This window comes from Poecile atricapillus, chromosome 2 (genome assembly GCF_030490865.1).
Source record: "Poecile atricapillus isolate bPoeAtr1 chromosome 2, bPoeAtr1.hap1, whole genome shotgun sequence".
NCBI classification, from domain to species: Eukaryota; Metazoa; Chordata; class Aves; order Passeriformes; family Paridae; genus Poecile; species Poecile atricapillus.
This window is the reverse complement of record NC_081250.1, coordinates 152,717,027-152,736,602: the sequence shown is the minus strand read 5'-3', so window position 1 is coordinate 152,736,602 and position 19,576 is coordinate 152,717,027. Positions and strand designations below refer to the sequence as shown.

Genomic DNA, 19,576 nt, shown 5'->3' with positions numbered 1-19,576 from the left:
CCAAGCCACCTCCTGGGGGACATCACCCACCCTGGGGACATTGAGGTGGCAGCAGAGCTGGGAGGGGACACTAGGCCACAGCAGCAGGGTATAAATATTGGCTAAATAGATTTATTTTCATACAAAGAATACACAGGTCCCCCCTGCCGGGACACCCCGACCTCAGGGGACACCCCAAGATGTCCCCAGCCACCGCCAGGCTGGCCACCACCTCAGTTGGCTTTACTGGCAGGATCTGTCCCCATTCCCAGAGTTAGATGACAACTCTGGCTCATCTTGCGGACATCCCTGTCCTCTCTGGGGCCACCGTGATGCCTGTATTTACCAGATACCTACTCGGGGCACCCTGTCACAGGCCACTTTGCCTTGTGGGACACCCCCAGACTTGGTCCCCTCCACCCTTGGTCCCATGCTGAGACATGTCTGGACATTTTGGGGTCCCCTTTGTGCCCTAATACTGTGGCTGGTACAGACATCCCCTCCCCCTGCGCCATATGTACACGCTGGATAAAAGAAGAAAATACAGATATTTATAGTGGGGGAGCAAAATACCCCCCAAACCCCCCTAAAAGTGTCCCCTGTGCCCCCATCCTGGTGCCTCACTGCCAGCCAGTCCTGACACCTGTACCCAGGATGGAGGTGGCCGGTCCTGTCCCATCCTGGGCTGACTGGGCTTCTGTGCCTCAGTTTCCCCATTGGTCACAGGGCTGCCATGTGATGGTGGGACATCGAGAATGTTTGGTGAGGAAGAGCCACTGTGGCCACCTTGTGGGGACAAGGACTTGGCCACGAGCCCCAGGGAACACGGGATGAAGCTGGAGGCACCTGGGATTGAAGTCAGAGAGTCCCACCTCCTGCCTCACCCCCATCACAGGCACAGCTACCCAAGGTCCTCTTTCATCTCCGAATTTGTCACGCTGCTGTCACCCAGCCCCGGGCATGGTGGGAGGTCTGGATGTGGCCACCCCACCTCCCTTTGTGGCAGGAGAGGAGGTGGCTGGGGGAGCTCCTCAGCTCAAGTCCCTCCAGCTCAGCTGCGCTTGGTGACCATCTGCCGGTCCCTCTTCTTCTTCTCCATCAACCTGGTGGGGAGCAGCAACCTTAGGGACCCTCCCCCAGGAGGGGCCTCCCAAAGCCACAGGGAAGGGACAACTCACTTGCGGTTGCGGACTTCAGTGAGCTCCATGAGGCGCTCCTGGGCTGCCCGGAGCTCATCCAGGCGCTGCTGGTAGCGGGAATCGCAGCCGTTGGTGCGCTCGTAGCTGGAGACCTGGCTGGAGAGCTCGCTAGCACGGTCCCGGAGCTGCTGGATGGATGAGTAGAGATTCTCCTCATCTTCCTCCTGCTCCAAAACAAGTGTGTGAGGCTGGTGGGATGGGCAGAACACCCCAGAGTTGGTTCCCCTTGTTCCAGGTTTCCCAAGCCACCTGGGCCACCTGCCTTGGCATTGATGATTTCGATGTGGATGAGGAGGGAGGCGAGCTCCAGGTCCTCGGTGTAGCTGTTCTTCAATGGCACCGACCGGTAGCCTGGACACAACATCACAACACAAGCTCAGCAACACAGCAGGGTCTGAGCCCTTCACCATGGCCAGGACCCCAGGAAGATGATGATGACTGCAGGGGGTTTGCAGTAGAAGACCTTTAGAGGTCCTTTCCAACCCAAACCTTTCTATGACTCCACAACCTTTGATGGAGATGATGAAGATGGTGACTTGAAGGGGATTTGGACTGGGTGACCTTAAAAAGCTCTTTCCTACCCAAATACTTACTTCTATGATTCCATGACTCAGTGGTGGAGATCATGATGATGACAATTGCAGGAGGGTTGCACTGGAAGACCTTTAAAGGTCTCTTCCAACCCAAACCCTTTTATGACTCCATGACTAAATCATGGAGATGATGATGATGATGATAATGATAGAGATAACTATGATTGCACAGGGGTTGGACAAGATGACCTTTAAAGGTCCCTCCCAACCCAGACTTTTTTGTAATTCCATGACTATGATGGAGATGGTGATGATGATGGAAAGACCATACCTGTTTTGAGGCCCTTGACGGGGAAGGTGGCTTGTGCCAAGAAGTTTGGGTCACTGAACATGTCCTCCTCATACACCACGAAGCGGAGGAAGGCAAACTCGGGGTTGTTGATGTCAAAGACGAACTGCTTGAAGAGCCAGACGGGGTTGAAGCCGTTGTCGGCTGTGGGAGAGAGCACAAAACCCAGCCCCATCACCCACATGCCCTCTCAAGAGAACTACAGAGGGCAGAGTCAAGGCTGTCCCTAAGGGTGGGGACTTCACGTGTGGTCCCTTACCTACAACATCTGTCTTGTTCTTGCTGTTGTCATACTCAGAGCCGCAAACCTCCACCTCCACGAACGGGCACACAATGCTCCTCCCATTCTTAGGCAGGTGCCGGGCACCAAGGATCTGTGGGAGAAAGGCGACGAAGAGGAGGGTGAGGTCTGGTCACACCGGATGAAGAAGAACCCCCAAGAATATCCCAAGAATAACAAGCTCCATGGAGCAAATATGTAGCTGGAACAAATAAGAACCACCCCTGGCTGACCAAAAAAATAAGGAAGGAGTTCCCATCTTGATGGTGACCACCTCAAGGTGGTCTTGCTGTCCTTGCACACTTGCCTGCAGTTGGACTGTGATGGGCTCCACAATCTTCAGGCTGTTCTTGTCAAAGGGGTCGAAGGTGTCGTCCCTCATGATGTCTGGCTGCAGGACGTAGCCGCTGCGGCCACCGAGCATGAAGAGTGCCTGGTTCAGCTGCATCGGTTTGTCTGTGGCCGTGGGGACACAGTAGATCTGAGTGTGAGGCTCAGGGACCTCCCCGAGGTCCTTCAGCAGAAGGTCCTACCCTGCAAACCCAACTAAGAGCCCCCAGCTGTGGTCGGAGGAGGAATGAAGCCAAATTTTGCATGAATCACCCAAGGATTGCCTGGAGATATCCCCATCAGGATGAGGATGAAGACTGGAGAGCATCCAAACCAGCCATGTCCCCAGCTGGATAAGGACAAAGTTTGGAGAGATCTTTCAAACCACCCCCTGCATATCCATCAGGATGAGACAAAGGTTGGAGAGCATCCAAACCACCTCCTCTATCCTTATCAGCATGAGGACAAAGCTTGGAGAGATCATCCAAACTACCTCCTGTGACGAGGACAAGGAGAAGGTTGAAGAGCATCCAAACCACTTGTGTCCCCATGAGGATGGAGACAGAAGTTGGAGAGATCACCCAAACCACCTTCAACAAGATGACCCAGGGCAGAAGTGCTGGGAATGGGAATTTTGAGACAACCTTCAGGGATGAGCCCAGCGACAACCCCAGGAGCAGGACTTACCAGGCGTCTGGAAGTTGAGGGCCACGAGTTGGCTCCCGCAGATCCACATGGGCAGTGGGTCGTAGTTGGAGGAGTCCAGGCGCTGTCCTTTGGGATAGATGCGGCTCAGCTGGCGGCGATTGTACTGCAGGAACTTCTTGCCCTTGCTGCGGTTGGCGTATTTCTCCGCCTTGGTCTCCGGGAAGGAGGACATGTCCCGGTAACACGCCTTGTCTGTACCAATCTCTGCAAGCACAGAGTGGCCATCGGGGATGGAATGAGACCTGGATGGTTCCCCCCACCTGTCTCTTCCCATGCTCATCCCTTTATCCCACTTCTCCAGGACTTACTGTCCTCATCGAACGGCACTGGCCGGCAATACACGACCAGCTCTGAGAGCTCCAGGGCGATCTTCTTCCTCCGCTCCATGATCTTCCCTTCTTGCATCTGCACCAGGAAAAACAGGAGCTGCAAGTCTCCCCCCAGACTCTTCCTTTGGAGATACCAGGAACAATCTCCATGAGAAAGGGACCGTCCAGCCCTATCCTCTGCATCCCCTCACCCTGGCGTCGGCATTCTGCGTGGCCTCTCGGATCTTGGCCACCCACTCGCTGAGTTCCTCCTGCGTGTCCGCGGCTACATCCAGTGACTGGGCTGCGTGGGACATCTGCTGGGAATGGATGGTGAAGACAAATGGTTTGGAGCTCCTCCCGTCTTTGGAGATAACTATAAGGACATCAGAGGGGGGCTTTACTCGAAGACATTCCCAACGGATGGCTCTGTGGAGCAAATGAAACCTCAGCGGTCCCGCTCCCGGGCCCCCACCAGCCCCTCCTGGCACCCCACCATCCATCAGGATCTTCCTCCTGTGAGGATCCCATTTTTTTCAATGTGTGGCTTCAGCTTTTCATGCTGAAACATGCCCTTGGAATCAAGGGAAAATGTCCCCTGCATCATCTGGACATCCCAATTCCTCCAAATTCCCCCAAATCCGTAAGTAGGGACACTCACCGACATGGCAGGATGGGACATCGATGAAACCCTTCAGGAAGTTTCCCAGGGGGCTGTTTTCTGATGACTGCAAGAGAGGAAGGAAGAGGGAATATGGAGGAGGCCTGTGGGTTACAGGCAGCCACCATCCAGCCCTCTGAGTTGGACGAATCTGAGATAAAGAAGGGAAAAAACACCCAGGAGCATCACCCCAAGAGCTGGTTTGGAGCAGGACCAAGAGTATCCTCCAGCCTCTGGATAAGGGTCTGGGCTGGTACATCCCCCAGATTCTGGATAAAGGTCTGGGTTGGAGCAGGACCAAGAGGATGCCCCAACTCTGTAGGACCAGGAGCATCACCCAGATTCTGGATAAGGGTCTGGGCTGAAGCAACACTGGGAGTATCTTCCAGTTTACAGGAAAGGATCCAAGCTGGAGTGTGGCCAAGATTAAACCCAGCTTCTTGACAGATATTAGGGCTGGAGCAGGACTGGGAGCATCTTCCAGCTTCTAATAAATTGTCCAAGTGGGAGTGGGGCCAAGAATATCCCTCAGCCTCCAGATTAGAATCTGGACTGGAGCAGGAGAAAGAGCATCCGCTAGTCTCAGGGTAAGGGTATGGGCTGGAGCAGGACCAAGAGCATTCCTCAGCCTCTGGATAAGGATCTGGGTTTGTACAAGACTTGGAATATCCTGCAGCTTCCAGAAATGGGTCCAAGATGGAGTGGGACTGGGAGCATCCCACAGCCTCTGGATAAAGATATGGGCTGGAACAGGACCAGGAGCATTTCCCAACTCCCAGAAATAGGTCCAAGTTGGAGTTGGGCCAGGAGCGTTCCCCAGCCTCTGGATAAGGGTCTGGGCTGAACAGGACTATGAGCATCCTCCAGCCTCTGGATAAGGGTCTGGGCTGAACAGGACTATGAGCATCCCACAGCCTCTGGATAAAGGTCTGGGCTGAACAGGACTATGAGCATCCTCCAGCCACTGGATAAGGCTTTAAGCTGCAGCAGGATTGTGAGCATCTCCCAGCCTCAGGATAAGGATCTGGACTTGGTCAAGGCTCCTGGAAGCCTCCACTGTTGTTGCTCCCAGGGTCCCGGGAGGTGGCACTCACAGCCTCATCCTGCTCCTGCGCCTGGGTGCCGACGATCTCCTCCACGTAGTTGGCCGGGAACCAGAGCTGCTTCTTGCCCCCGTAGTCCCCCCGCCACCTGCAAGGGGTGAGAGGATCAAGGCGAGCGGACAGATTTTGGGGAGGGGGGGACAGGGGTGTCCCTGCTGCATGCGGTGCTGAGGGGTGGTTGGAGAAGGGGTGGGGGGACAGAGAAGGAGGCTGAGTTAAAACCCGCCGTGGGAATACCCAGGGTGTCCCTTCCATCTCCCGCCCATGGTGACACCCAAGTGATTGCCCTCACCAGCCGCCATCCTGCTTGTCCACGTTGTGGATGATGGCCTGCTTGCAGAATGACAACTCATCCTCCCGTTGTGCCTTGTAGTCATACAGAGCCTTCACTGTGCACTGGGACAGAGGGACAAGTGTGTCACCACTCAGCACCTGGCGCCCCACTCAGCCCAGCCCCTTGAGCCCCATAGTGGACTGTGGTGGCTCCTGACCCCAAATCATGGCATCACAGAATGTTAAGGTGTTGGAATAGACCCTAAAGGTCATTACATTCCAACCCATCCCACGACAGGCAGACATCTTCCACTAGACCAGGTTGCTCCAAGCTCCGTCCAACCTGGCCTTGGGCACTTCCAGGGATGAGGCATCTACAACTTCTCTATTACAGTGTCTCACCACCCTCACAGTAAAAAACTTCCTCCCAATATCTAAACTGAATTTCCTCCATTTTGTGTCCATTACTCCTGGACCTATCTGCAGTTCCTGACAAAAAGTCCCTCTCCAGCTTCCAAATTGCTCACAGCAGTGGGGTGGGTTTAAAGGGGACAGGAGGGCTGGATGTGCCTGTGGGCCTGCAGGATCACCACATTCAGAGCAGATCAGGTTCTGTTTTTGGGACCCCCAATGGTTTCTCCTGGTGTACTGAAGGGTTGATCCTCTGATATTACCACATTCCCTGGGAAAAACTCCTCTGGGTTGAGTTTTCCTGTGTGTGGTCTTACCTTGCTGCAAAGGGACCATTATGGCACCAGAAGTGCTGGACCATGGGATTGTAGGATCACAGGAAAGGAACCTTAGGGCTCCAGTCCAGCCTCTTCCAAGGTCAACTCCAAGATATGTCCAGTTGCAAAAACCCCCAAGAATGGAGACTGGGTCAGCTCCAAGAAAAACCAAGTTCCCAAAAACCTCTGAGGATGGAGGCTGCACCACCTGGGAACTGACCCTAGACCTGCTTTTTAGGGGTTCCCCAGTGCAAAGGGATTTCCTTGCTGTTGGGACAAACTTCTGCCAGGTCCCTGCTCCAGGCTGGTGTCTTTCCAGCTCCGTCCCCCACCACACTGTGACAATGCTGTCACTGGAGCTCGGACTGTCCCCAAGTGATGATGATGTGGGCTGGATCCAGCTCCAGCTGATTCAGAAGGATCAGAAAAATGCAGCACAACATCACCACAACAGTGGTCAGCGGTGGTGGGAGGTGTGATGGATCTAGGGAAGGACCACCCAGGAACCCCAGCACTCGAACTGCCATACCCCATCACTGACCATCTCCCCAGGACACCAGCTTGGCCCCTTACCCTGGCCATCGGCATCTTGTTGGCCTCTACGTAGAAGTGGGGGGTCCGCACCTCATACAGGGCTCCATAGTCCAGTTCCTGCAAGGAGAAATTCCTGAGGGGGTCACCTGGATGTGGGCAGGGGTTATAAGGGGATGAGAGGAGGCTGAGTGGGACCTAATATCCCCTTGTAACTTGTTGGAAAAGGGAATTATGGTGGAGTTTTAATGATCAATGATGACTGTGGAATGAGCTTGGCTGGTTCTGGTTGGGCTCCAACCGAAATTCTGGAAGATGGTGGAGCTCAGGTTGCACAGAACCCCCACCATCCCCACTGCTGGAAGAACTCACAGTGGTGCCCATCTTCTCCAGGGTCTCCTCGTTGATGGGGTAGCGCAGCTTCATCTTGCGGTACAGCGGGTGCTTCTCGTAGTAGCTGATGAGGTCCACAAGACTCTCGAACTCAGCCGAGCTGCCCAGCATGAAGAGCCGCCCTTCCTGCTGGATTCGGCAGTGCTTGATCTTCCCCTCCGCCCTGGGGCCAGGAGAGACAGGAGTGGGATGGGTGAGGGGTTGCTGGATCCCAGCTCCATGATGGAGATGGACAAGAGGTGATGCTTGGGGTGCCACCAAGGTGACAACCCCCAGGACATCACCACAAAGAGGGTTTCCCCTTCATGACACCATCACGTGTCACACTGTGTCACCCACAACAAACCCCTGCCACCCAGCTCAATGTCACAACAGACAACTTGTCACAAGTCCTCAGCTTTGCCAAGCCCAACTGGGCCTCATGGTGGCCACACTCACCGGAAGGAGATGGCATAGGAGTTGGGCTCGCTGCGCTTCCGCACCAGGAATGCTCCATCCCGTGGGACCCGCATCAGCATGTGCTCAGCCTGGAGACGTGTCAAGCTGGCGTGGTACCACCTGGCCAGGGAGAACATGGAGATGGGGGGCTGGCATCAGCATTGCCACACCCTGCTGGTGCTGGAGGAGGCTGGTGGACCCATGGGATCAAGCAGGTGGGGACTGGGAGGATCCTCACTCTTTGCTCTCATGGGCATTGGGCTGGGGGACGGGGTCAGTGAGGCGCATCTCAAACTCATTGCAGCGCAGTGGCACCTCCCGGTAGTGGCAGATGAGGCTGTAGAGGCTGTCAAAGACCAGGTTGTCCGTCAGGTAGAACTTGGTGGCCCCGGCCTCCTGCCGCGAGTGGATCCGGCAGTGCTGCACCCGGCTGGACCTCCTGCCATGGGGGTGGGAGAAAGCCAAGTCAATCTGGGTCCACATCTCCACCATCCCACGCTTTGGGGCCTACCAGCTGCACAAAAATGTGGCATTTCCCCCAAAAAAGCCATTCCAGCCACCAAACCAGGCATTGACTGGAGGGTCACCCAGGGAGGGTGGGATCCTGCCTCCCTGCTGGAGCTCCTACCAGAAGGAGAGGGTGTAGTCGCCCACAAAGGTCTCGCTCTCGCGCACCAGGAAGGTGCCATCCTTGCCACCCGTCTCGGTGCAGTACTCGTGCAGCAGCTTCTCTGCAATCTGTCGCCCGTCACGGCCACCCCCGAGCTTGCCGTGGAACCACTTCTCCGTGAAGTGCAGCTCGTTGTTGTTGAACTCCTGCAAATTTATCCCAAAGTGGGCACTGCCACCCTGTCACCCTCCCCAGAGAGTTGTCACCTCGCCCTGTGGACGTGTCCTGCCCCTCATGCACGCACCTCCTTCTGCTCTACCTCCTCTTCATCCTCATTGAACTGGTAGCGTGATGTCTCCTCTGAGTAGTAAATCTTGTTGCTTGTCAGGACAAAATAATGAGGGCTCCAGGTCTGAGAAGGAGAAAGAACATCGGTGGGGTGAACAGGAGGACAACATGGAGGGATGGAGCTTTGGGATGGGGTTTTTAATCCCTCCATTCCCCCTTACAGCATTGCAGCGGTCTAGGAGAGCCCATCCCAAACCCCAGTGTCTGACAGATCCCACTCAGCCCCGAGGGCCTCCCTTACATGATCGATGGGGTCTTCAAGGTAGAGAATTCCATTCTTGATGGAGTTGCTGATGTCGTTCTCTGAGTAGCTGGCAGTGGAGACCTCCTCGTACAGGTTCCCTTCAACCAGTTTCTTGTGCTGGGGGACACCCAGGGAGTGGAGCTCAGTGGTGGCCATGGTGTCCCCATGACACCAAGCTCCCAACCCTCAGGGTCACCCTCCCACAGGTGCCACCACCCTTTGATCATCTCTTGCTGCAGAACCCAACACAACTGGTGTCCCTCCTGAAAAGAGGGGTTCTGGGGTCTTGCCTGCTCCACACCTTGATTAGGATTTTCTTCTTGAGCTGGGTGGGCGAGGGCAACTCATCAGCATTGATGTCCACTGGCTTGGTGAGGAGCATGTCCCCAAAAACCTTCTTGAAGTGGGAGGCCATGTTCCTCTGCTGGACAATGCTGCAGTGGTCTTCGATGGAGAGGATGATGGGGAACCTGGAGCAAGGAGGCAGCAATGGTGGCCTCAGATGAAGGTGAGGGAGAGATTCCCAGAACTCAGAGATCATTGGGGGAGCTGGGACTTACTCAGAGGTGACAAAGGCATGCTCCTTGATGGTGTGCAGCACATCCAGGAATTTGATCTTGGAGGTGAGCGTGTGGCCGTGGTAGATGATGGGGAGATCGTCCGGGCCATCCCAGCAATCCACTGAGAAGGAAAATACCTTGGTTAATTCATGATTGCCACCACCTATGTGCTAGGAACCATTTCTTTGAGCACCCCAATGACAGGGAAAGACCCTGTGTCACGGGATGGGGGAAGGAATGGTCTGTTTGAAGGGACATGAGAGGTTCCAGCATCCCTGTGAAGGGCTGCTAGGACTCACACTCGATGCAGCGGCAGCCCATCCGCAGGCACCGGGCATACGCCTCCAGGGAGGACTCACTGGAGAACTGGTCTCCTGTCAGGTACCTGCAGAGGAGAGACAAGGATGATGGGATGCTCACGGATCTCCCTGAGGAATGCCCATGTGAGGAAAATTCCTTACGTGTTGTGGGATGAGGAGATCCAGTACTGGGACAAGGGGTGGTTCATCTCCTCAGGCACCACGCGCTCGTACTTAGCATCCATCACCATGTTTTCCTTGGAGAAGAGGTATGTGAGGAACTGAGGAGGAAAAGCAGAGATGTCAGAGCCTGATGGTGCCAGGGAGATCCCTGTGGGGACACTGTGTGCAGCCACCCACCTCATCCAGCTGGAAGGAGGGATCCGACGCTTCGTTGGAGCTCTCCTTGAGGTAGGAGCACATGTAGTCCCGCACCATGCCCACGTCACTGGCCCAGGATTCCTGGGATACAAACATGGCTGTTGTTAGGGGAGGAACTGGGCTGGAGCATCCCATGGGGGTTCCTTAGGCTGCAGAATTCTCAGGGAAACCCCACCTTCTGGTCATGCAGCAGGAACTTCTGGAAGTCGTAGAGGGACACCTGGCACAGCTCAGGACGGTCCACGTTCCTGGGACAAGAAGCAGCCACCAGTGAGAAACAGGAGAAGGAACTGGGATAGTTCCCATGGCAGAGCTGAGGCCATCAGTGCCCATCTGCAGCTCAGCCTCCCCACGATCCCCCACTCCCACCAGTCCCTCTGCCCTGTGTCTGGGAGAGGCCAGCACCAGCTGGAATGTGCAGTGTTGTCTGAGGATGCTGGGAGGAGGGCAGGGTGACATGTCCCTACATCCCTGGCAGCCATCCTATCTCCCATCCCTGCTCACCCCTCCTCCCATCCCTCCTCCTATTCTTGCCTTCATCCCAGCTCCCATTATTGCTCCCATCCCTTCTGCACCCAGATTCCTATCCCTTCTCCCACCCCTGCTCCCATCCTCTCTCCTATCCCTTCCCCCATTCCCACTCCCTGCTCTACCCCACACCCTGGCTGTATTTCCCACTCTATGGATCCAACTCTTAGCACATTGATTGGGATGGGAGCTGGAAACTCACCGCAAAGGGAAGGAGAGCTCCAGCTGCTCAATGACCTGGAAGGCAGAGAAGGGGTCCAGGCTTAGCTGGAGGGGGACACATCCCACCAAGATGGGGACATTTGGGAGGCCAAACCATGGATCTTACCGATTTCTGGGCATCAAACATCAGGTTTTTGTAGAACTGGATGAAGTGGGAGAAAGTCATCTCATTCCTGGCTTCCACTTCCTGTGGGAGATGAGGCTGGATGAGAGTGGGGACACCTGATCGGAACCAGGGACACCACGGTGGCCCCAGCCCATGTGGGGCAGGTTGAAGAGCACAGCTGGGGTGTCCATAGGGTCCTTACCACGAGCTTATCCCGCAGGAATCTCATGTTGGGAACACGGTAGTTGACCTGGGGCAGCATTGCCTTCAGGTCCTTCACCGTGATGCTGCCAAAAGGAAAGCTGGAGTCAGGGTACTGCCAGATCCCTGGATGAGTCTCAGCTCCCAACACCAAGGGTCCCACCTCAAATCCCAATGCCTGGCATGGGGATCCCACCCTCCTGGCCTGTGGGTCCCTGCAGTGGCACAGAACTCAGGGAAATGGTGGATGTCTCATCCCAGTAGGTGTCCAAGACCAGGTTGGATGGGGCTTGGAGCAACCTGGTCTAGTGGAAGGTGGAACTAGATGATTTTTAATGTCCTTTCCAACCCTTACGATTCCATGATTCCATGTTTCTGAGATTAATTATGTGGTGCCTGGCATGAGTGTGAGAAGAGGGACAAGGAGAAGAAGTGCATCCAAGAACCAACTGGGCACTATTAAGATATCTTCCTACTTGGTGGTGATGCCCATTCCCGTAATAATTTAAGTCCAAATTCCCTTGGTTTTGGGTTTTTCCTGTCTTGGGAAGATAATTATGGGCTGCATTAATGACCTGGCCCCTCTGGCACTGCTAGAGTCCAAAATGTGGCACTGGGGATGGGTCCCAGCGGTCCTCACAGTCACAAGGATGTGAGCTGTATCCAAATCTCTAATTTTCAGTGCCTTCAAGCGTCCCAAAAACCCTGGTGCTACCTTGTACTGCAAACCTGCCTAGCTCAATCTCCGTATTTGGGATGCAAGAGGGGGAATATGATCCTGTCCAGCTGAACCCACTGTGCTGGTGGCTCACCTGCCTTCCCTTGCCCGGTCCATCCCATCAAACTGCTTCCGCAGCCACCTGGAAAGGAAAGGATGGATAGTGCTCAATCCCAAAGAGCACCAAGTCCAGGGAAGGTTTTCTTTCCCAAAACAAGGAATGGGATCTGCTGGTCCTTCCTCACCTCTCGATCTGCAGTGGGGTCTGGGCTCTCTGGGTATCAGCCACCAGCCAGTTGAGCCCTGTTATCCATAGGTTGATGTCCTCCTCGCAGAAAGCTGGTGGAGGAAGAGGAAGAAGAGGGTGATGAGGTTGGGATGGGGATGTGGGTCGTTGGGAAGAGGACCTCAAAGATGGACATAGGGAATAGGGAGGGACCCAACGCACCGGCCACGCTGAGCGTCCGCAGCCTGAAGTCCATCCCGTAGAGGATGATGAAGCACATGGTGAAGTCCAGTTTGCGAGCGTCCTCGGGGTAGCGCTCGAAATCCCGGGAATTCTTCCCCAGGCGGATCTCCTTGATCTCCCGAATGTCGACTGCAGGGAGAGAGGAGCATGAAACTGTCCTCTGCCACCACAGCCTCATGTGAGTGGCTCAGGGAAGTGGGAATTCCAGGATAACATGAGTCCTCTGGAGAACCATGTTCCCAGGATGGGATACCCTCAGGAGTGTTTGATGGAATTATGGGTGCTTGTGGCCATGTGTCTTTGAGGGAGACACATCCTCAGTGTCCTCCAGTGATGTGTGATGGCACCATGGGGATGGCATATCCTTCAGGGAACTGTGTTCCCAGGATGGGATGTCTCTCTGGCACTGCCCATTGGAGTGGGATGGCACCAGGATGCCACGGCCTTGTGTCCTCCAGGGATTTGTGTCCCAGGATATCCCCAGGATGGGGTGTCCCAGGATGTCCCCAGGATGGGATGTCCCTGCAATGCTCCTGCAGCTGAGTGACACCACCATGGATGCCATGGCCACATGTCCTCCAGGGATCCATGTCCCAGGATGGGATGTCCCTGGAGTGCTGTGACAGCTGTGTGAGAGGACCAGGATGACAGCCACGTGTCCTGCAGGGATCTGTGTCCCAGGATATCCCCAGGATGAGGTCCCTGCAGTGCTCCTGCAGCTGAATGACAGCACCACGGATGCCACGGAAAAGTGTCACCCAGGGATCTGTGTCCCAAGGACAGGGTGTCCCTGCAGCCCTGCCTCCGTGTGCCTGATGGCCCCCATCCCTGTGTGTCCTCCAGGAACTCGTGTCCCCAGGACGTGGCATCCCGACAGCACTGCCCACTCTATTCCCAGATTTGTGGCTGCCACGCATCCTCCAGGCTCATCCCACCCCATCCCAACCAGCAAATCTCCAGCCACCTTGTTCTCCCCAAGCCAGACCCTGCGCTGGGATAGGCTGAGCTTGTGTTTTCCTTGGAGAACTCTTCCCAAAAGTGGCAATTTGGAGCCCCGGCAGCCAGGACCGCAGGGCGTTGCTTTCCTGCTGCTCTGCTCCCTCATTATCCCGCTAAATAAAGCTCCAACAGCGGCGGCAGGGCCGGGTTTCCGGACCACGCTCTTCCCCACTGCTATTCCACCAAGGGAGATTTCCAGTTTTCCCAGTGGACACATCCCACTGGGAGCAAGAATAACATAATATTAGGAACAACACACAAAATTGTTCTTGATCCCACAACCATCACCCCCCGGGCAGGTTTGTCCTCTGGGAATGATACCGGAAAGGGCTTTGTGTGACCCAGATCGGCCGGACCACCTCGCCAGGGGTATTGTCCTGATGAGGAAATGGGTCATTTCCCGGAGAATTTCCAGCCTGGCCGCGTTTCCGATGTGGTGGTGGGGAAGGCTGCAGACGTGCCTTGGTGGAAACCCTCAGCTGAATCCAAAGGGGGGATCCAAAGAGGAAAGAAAAGCTGAATGCAGGGAGGAATAAGGGATGGGGGAGGAATCGGGCTGATTAAGCAAGAAAAGAGGGGAAGAATAGTTTTTCTTGGCGGAAAAGCTCCAGAAAACAGTGGAGGCTTTATCCAGCCTTCTTTTGCTGGATGACCGCAAGCCAAATTTCATGGATCAGGGTGGGATTTTAGCACAAGTGAAACACACAGGAGCTCTGCACCCTGGCAGGAGCTTTGTTTTGGGACAAGATCTCAAGGAATGAAACTCTGTTGTCTCTGCATGGCTCCTGTAACTCGGAGCAAAACCTCTTCTGTAAGAGCAGGCAGATTTTGGGGATAAGAATGGGTTTACAGATTAAAAAGCAGCCACTTGACCCCAAACCTGCCCATCCACAGGGTGCCAGGGAGTGGTGGGAAGTCAGTGGCTACCAGGACTTTGCTAGCAAGTTGCAATGCTGCTATTCTTGGATTTAACTCCTCCAGGATCTGGCCTTGCACCCAAACTCTGGGTGTTGTTCATAATCCCAGGATGGTTTGCGTTGGAAGGGTTCTTAAAGACCATCTCGTTCCAACCTCTGTCATGGGTAGGGACATGTTCCACTATCCCAGGTCGCTCCAAGCCCGATTCAACCTGGCTTTGGACACTTCCAGGGATCCAGGGGCAGCCACAGCTACTCTTGGCAACCTGTGCTAGGGCCTCACCACCCTCACAGGGAAGAACTTCTTCCCAATATTCCATCTATCCCTGCCCTCTGGCAGTGGGAAGCCATTCCCTGTGTCCTGTCCCTCCATCCCTTGTCCAAAGTCCCTCTCCAGCTCTCCTGGAGCCCCTTCAGGCACTGGAAGGGGCTCTGAGATCTCCCTGGATCCTTCCTTTCTCCAGGCTGGACATTCCCAGCTCTCCCAGCCTGGCTCCAGAGCAGAGGGGCTCCAGCCCTTGGAGCATCTCCATGGCCTCCTCTGGACTCACTCCAACAGCTCCACATCCTTCTGCTGTTGCACCCCAGAGCTCTGCAGGTGGGGTTTCACCTGAGTGGGGTAGAGGGGCAGAATTCCCATTTTCCTGCTGCCCACGCTGTGGGACAAACCCAGGACACAGAGAATTTCTGGGCTGCCAACAGCAGTTTTTCATCCACCAACACCCCCAAATCCTTCTTCCCAGGGCAAATAGCCCATTCCCGTGAAAAACCAGGGGAAGAGGGAGCGGCGCGGGGCTGCACAATACACCCGAGCAGCAGCTTCCTGGAAACCACATCTGCAGCGGATTTGCCTCGATCCTGTCAGAACTCTGTCTCCAAACTCCTCCCCGCATTGTCTCCATTGTCCCGGGCGATTAAAACACTCTGGAAGTCGGTTCCAGCTGCGAAAATCCCTTTTCTTTTCTAATGCAAAGCGAGCAGCGTGATGCAAAAAAAGATTTGGAATGGCGGGGAGATGATGGAGGAGCAGATTCTGCCCAGTGGGATTTTATGGCTACTGAGAGCCTGGGAGATTTTTTTCAGGCATTAGGAGGGACGCAAAGGGGTTGGAGGGAATGGTTGTACTGGGAATTCCTGCTGGCCTGGGCACCTCAGTCATCCCTTCTTGCAGGATGTGGCAACTCAGACCCTCCTGGAAGGGGAAATTGGGAGACCGTATCCTGCCGAGATCCTGTGGCGGGGTTTAAAACCTGGAACAAAATATTTCCTCCTTGTCCAACAGTGAAAAATCCCAACTGGATTTTCATGCGCCCCAAAATGTCCTAATTCTAATTATTTCCTATTAATATGGCTGGAGGTGTCATCAAACCACCTCTCCAAAATCCTCTTGGATTTTTCATGCTGCCTTCACCCTCCTTTCCTTTAGTTTCTTGTAAAGATCCTTTTTTTGGGGCTGTTTTCCACCAGATTGCTGGGAACTGGGGTCTGCTGAGGGCGACGAGCTGGAAACCCTCCAGGAGGAGGTTAATTTTGGAGGCCATGCTCCAGGCAATCCCAGGCATGGACACATGGACACGTGTCCAGAGGCTGCTTAACAAAGCGTGTAATTATCCTGGGGGTCCAGGGGAGAGCCAGGATCCGTGTCCTGGCCCTGACAGTTCCTAACAGAGACATCACCCCTTCCCACTAATCCCTCTCCAAGCGGGATGCTGGCTTGAAGGGGAGGATTTAGAATGGTCTGGGCAGGCATGAGGTCTGGGAGATTCTGATACTTCCGTAAAATCACAGAGAGTGGGAAGAGAAGGATGGACCAGAGGGTGAGGATGCTGCAGCCCAGCACCAGGATGAGGATTTCTCCCACCCCAGACTAGGAAAAGTGAATGGTGGGACAGGATGGCAGGATTGCACATTTCCAGAAGGATTTTCCTCCTCTTTCATCCTTCTGGATGACCTTGGAGGATGCCTGCTCATTCCCATGGGGGGAATCGGCTGTTGTATGGGAAAAGACAGATCCTAAGGCTCCAGAGGGGAAGCTGAGGCACAGCACCACGGGCAACCTGAGATCCTGACCTGGCAGTGCATGGTGCTTCTGGAAAAAAACAAGGAGCTGGAAATGCATTATTTCTGTGATGGGGTAACAAGCTCTTCTCCATGAGGACCTAAAATACCTCTCCAAAACTGGGTGCCCTTCCTCCCATCACCTCCTGCTCCCACAGATCTGCTCTTGTATCCCGAAGGTCTGGACAAGCAGGGATCTTGTTTGTGCCTGCGCTCAGCTCCAAGTGCCACCCTCCTTTCCCTGGCTCAAAGGCGGAATTCCGCCTTGGGATCAGCCCCTCCAAGCAGGAGCTGAAGCTTCCTGGGGATTTTGCTGGATTTTGGACAGAATCAGCAGCAGGTGGTGATTTATGGGGGGTCATTGGTGATTTTGCAGGAGCTTCTCCAGGAAAAAGGCACCTCCCAAACCTCCAGGGTGGGTTTTGCCATCACCCAGGTGAGGTGATATCCCAAAACTGAGCTCCTTCCCTGCACAGGGATGTGGGATGAGGTGATGGTGTAGCTCCATGGCACCCCACCCAGGTTCCATCCATTGGATTTTTTTAGCTCAATTAAAGCTTTGAGGTAACAAGCACCAAGACATGGAGCCCCAACAATTCCCAGTGTTGGGAGAACGTCCCAAAAACCTCCAAATCACCAGTGAATCCACATGGAAGGGTGATTTTTATGGATGCTCTAGTGGAGTTTTGGGCTTAAAAGCACCATGAACAGGAACAGTGATAATAATTTCTTTCCCACCTTGCCAGGGAGGATATAAACCCTGGGGATGAAATGGAAGCAGCTTGATCCCACAGAACAACTTCCAGGGTGGGATGGAGGAAGTGAGGGTTGCTCACCTCCTGCTTTTATGGGAATCACCCCATGGCCAGGAACCCTGGATAGGTGTCCTGGTAGGACATTCCATAGGGATGAACATCCCACTGTGGTAGGACATCCCCCTGTGGCCAGGAATTCCACAGCCAGTCACCCCACCATGGTGGAACACTCCACCACATCCAGGCACCCCACAAGCAGTCACCCCACCACTGTAGGACACCCCACCAAGCCCAAGCACCCTATAACCAGTTACCCCACTATGGAAGGACATCCCACCACAGCCAGAAACCCCACAGTCAGGCACCCCACCACAGTGGAACATCCTGACATGGCCACAAACCCCACAAGCAGTCTCCCCATGGTAGGACATCCCAACACAATCAGGAATCATACAACCCCACCACTGTAGGGCACCTCAACAGACCCAGACACCCCACAACCAATTACCTCACAACCATAGGATATCCCACAAAACCCAGGCACCCCAATATATCCAGACACCCCAACACATCCAGGCACCCCACAATAAGTCCCCCCACTACAGTAGGACATCCCAACACATCCAAGCACCCCACAACCACTTACCCCACTGTGGCAGGACACCCCAACACGCTCGGAACACCCCCAGACAGTCACCCCAATACAACTCAGCATCCCACCAGCACATCCCCAGCCCCCCATCACCGCTGCCACCGATACTCCCCTGTCCCCCCCAATCCTCCCTATCCCCCCCAATCCTCCTTGTCCCCCCGATACTCACTGTCCCCCTCCACCTTCTCGGGCGTCCGGCTCCAGATGATCTGGCGCGTCTCCAGCTTCACCTGGAAGGTCCTTCTCTCCGGCCTCTGCGACTTCTTCTGGTAGAACAAGGTGAGGACGGTGCCCATCTCCAGGCAGCGCAGGATCCTGCCCATGTCCCCCGGCTCCATCCTGGCGTCCTCCAAGAAGCCATTGACGCTGTTGAGCCTGGCCATGGACATCTTCACTGTTCGGCCATCGCCCGGCGGAGCCGCACAGCCGGGATTGTCTCATGCAGGAGAGGACGGAACCAAAGGGCCGAAAGCTTCCCTGGGGATTTTCTGGGATCGCCCCGGGCGTGGGTTTCCTCTACGGACGAGCGGAGCACGGCCAGGACACGCAGCCGGGATTGGCGACAGCGGGGAGGAAAAGGCCGGGCTGGAGGTACCGTGACCTTCGTGTCACCAAGGCTGGATCCGGCCCTGGCGTTGGCATCCAGCGGCGGTGGGAAAAGATGGACAACGCCGGCCTTGCTTGCGGTGGAGTTTTTGGACGTGGGGAGGGAAAATCCAGCCCCTCCCCCACCCTCCCCAAAAAGAACACCCCCCCCTTCACCTGCCAAAAAAAAAAAAAAAAAAACAAACCAAAAATACAACCCAACCAAGTCACCCCAAAAGTGATGGAGGCAGCGTTGAGGTGGCAAAAATCCTCCCTCCTCCCCCCCCCACCCCGGCCTCCGGGCCGAGCGGGGCCGGGGTTGGGAATGGGGTGCGGCGAAGGGGTGTCGAGAGGTGTTTGGGAAGCCTTGGGGAGCAGCGGGATGGCGGTGGGAAGGGATGTGGGATGCGGGGTTGGGGTGGTTGGTGGTGGGTGGGGAGGTGGGATTGGGGGTGGGGGGGAGGGGGTTCCCACCGTCCGCCCGCCCGTCCGCCCCTTTTTTTCCCTGCTGCTTCTTAATTTCGGGCTGATGAAATGGACGCCCGGAGGAAACTGCAATCACACATGGCCGGAAAGAGATCAGAAAGGAATTTAAAAAAAAAAAAAAAAAAAAAAAAAAAAGAGAAGCAGGATCTTGGAGAAAGGAAAATGCGACCCGGGGTGGGGTGGTGGGGGGTGTGGAAAAGATGGCTGAGGGTGACATCTAGAGGAATTCCAGATGGGAATCGCATTTGGGGGTGGGGGGGTATCCCAGCGGCTGGGGGGGCACCCTGAAATGGGGATGCCTGGGTGGTAAAACGGGGTGGTTTTTCTCGGGGAAAAAAAGGGTTAAAGGAAAGCAGCTGCCGTGGGTTTCGTTCCTGGCTGTCCCTGCTGTGACGCTGAGCTGGGAATGAAGCTCCAGGAATGACCGGGATTGGATTCACTTGTGTCATGAGTTTTGTCCAGCCTCAACTCGATGGGAAGGGGCTGGGAGGTGCAGTGTGGAGAAGAAATATATGGAGAGGGGGGGAAGGCAGCAGAGCACAGAGAATGGTGTCACAGTCCCTGTTTTGTCCCTTTGATGGATTCTGGGTAGGAAAAGACCACTGGTGCTTTGGGAATTTTGCAG

At 55.1% G+C, this 19,576-nt stretch overlaps 1 protein-coding gene across 2 annotated transcripts; it reads right to left on the bottom strand.

Moving 5' to 3' along the window:
- Positions 1 to 89: 89 nt before the first annotated feature.
- LOC131575071 (1-phosphatidylinositol 4,5-bisphosphate phosphodiesterase gamma-1-like) lies at positions 90 to 18,870 on the bottom strand. 2 transcript variants are annotated; one of them, XM_058830029.1, is made up of 32 exons: positions 18,050 to 18,870; positions 12,479 to 12,628; positions 12,276 to 12,369; positions 12,125 to 12,172; positions 11,314 to 11,398; positions 11,112 to 11,207; positions 10,986 to 11,020; positions 10,431 to 10,503; positions 10,235 to 10,336; positions 10,037 to 10,155; positions 9,875 to 9,960; positions 9,576 to 9,696; positions 9,317 to 9,485; positions 9,013 to 9,132; positions 8,728 to 8,835; positions 8,442 to 8,629; positions 8,052 to 8,252; positions 7,814 to 7,933; positions 7,355 to 7,538; positions 7,025 to 7,102; positions 5,743 to 5,846; positions 5,442 to 5,538; positions 4,348 to 4,414; positions 3,899 to 4,062; positions 3,687 to 3,783; positions 3,358 to 3,582; positions 2,648 to 2,796; positions 2,320 to 2,434; positions 2,043 to 2,204; positions 1,441 to 1,529; positions 1,158 to 1,342; positions 90 to 1,082 (listed from the first exon to the last, which is right to left on the bottom strand). In XM_058830029.1, exons 1-32 carry the CDS (start codon positions 18,267 to 18,269, stop codon positions 1,031 to 1,033), a joined length of 3,903 nt encoding a protein of 1,300 aa, XP_058686012.1. In that variant the 5' UTR covers positions 18,270 to 18,870; the 3' UTR covers positions 90 to 1,030. The 2 variants fall into 2 exon arrangements, with proteins under 2 accessions (XP_058686012.1, XP_058686013.1); XM_058830030.1 differs by having other exon boundaries at positions 11,112 to 11,192; positions 18,050 to 18,869.
- Positions 18,871 to 19,576: the final 706 nt, after the last annotated feature.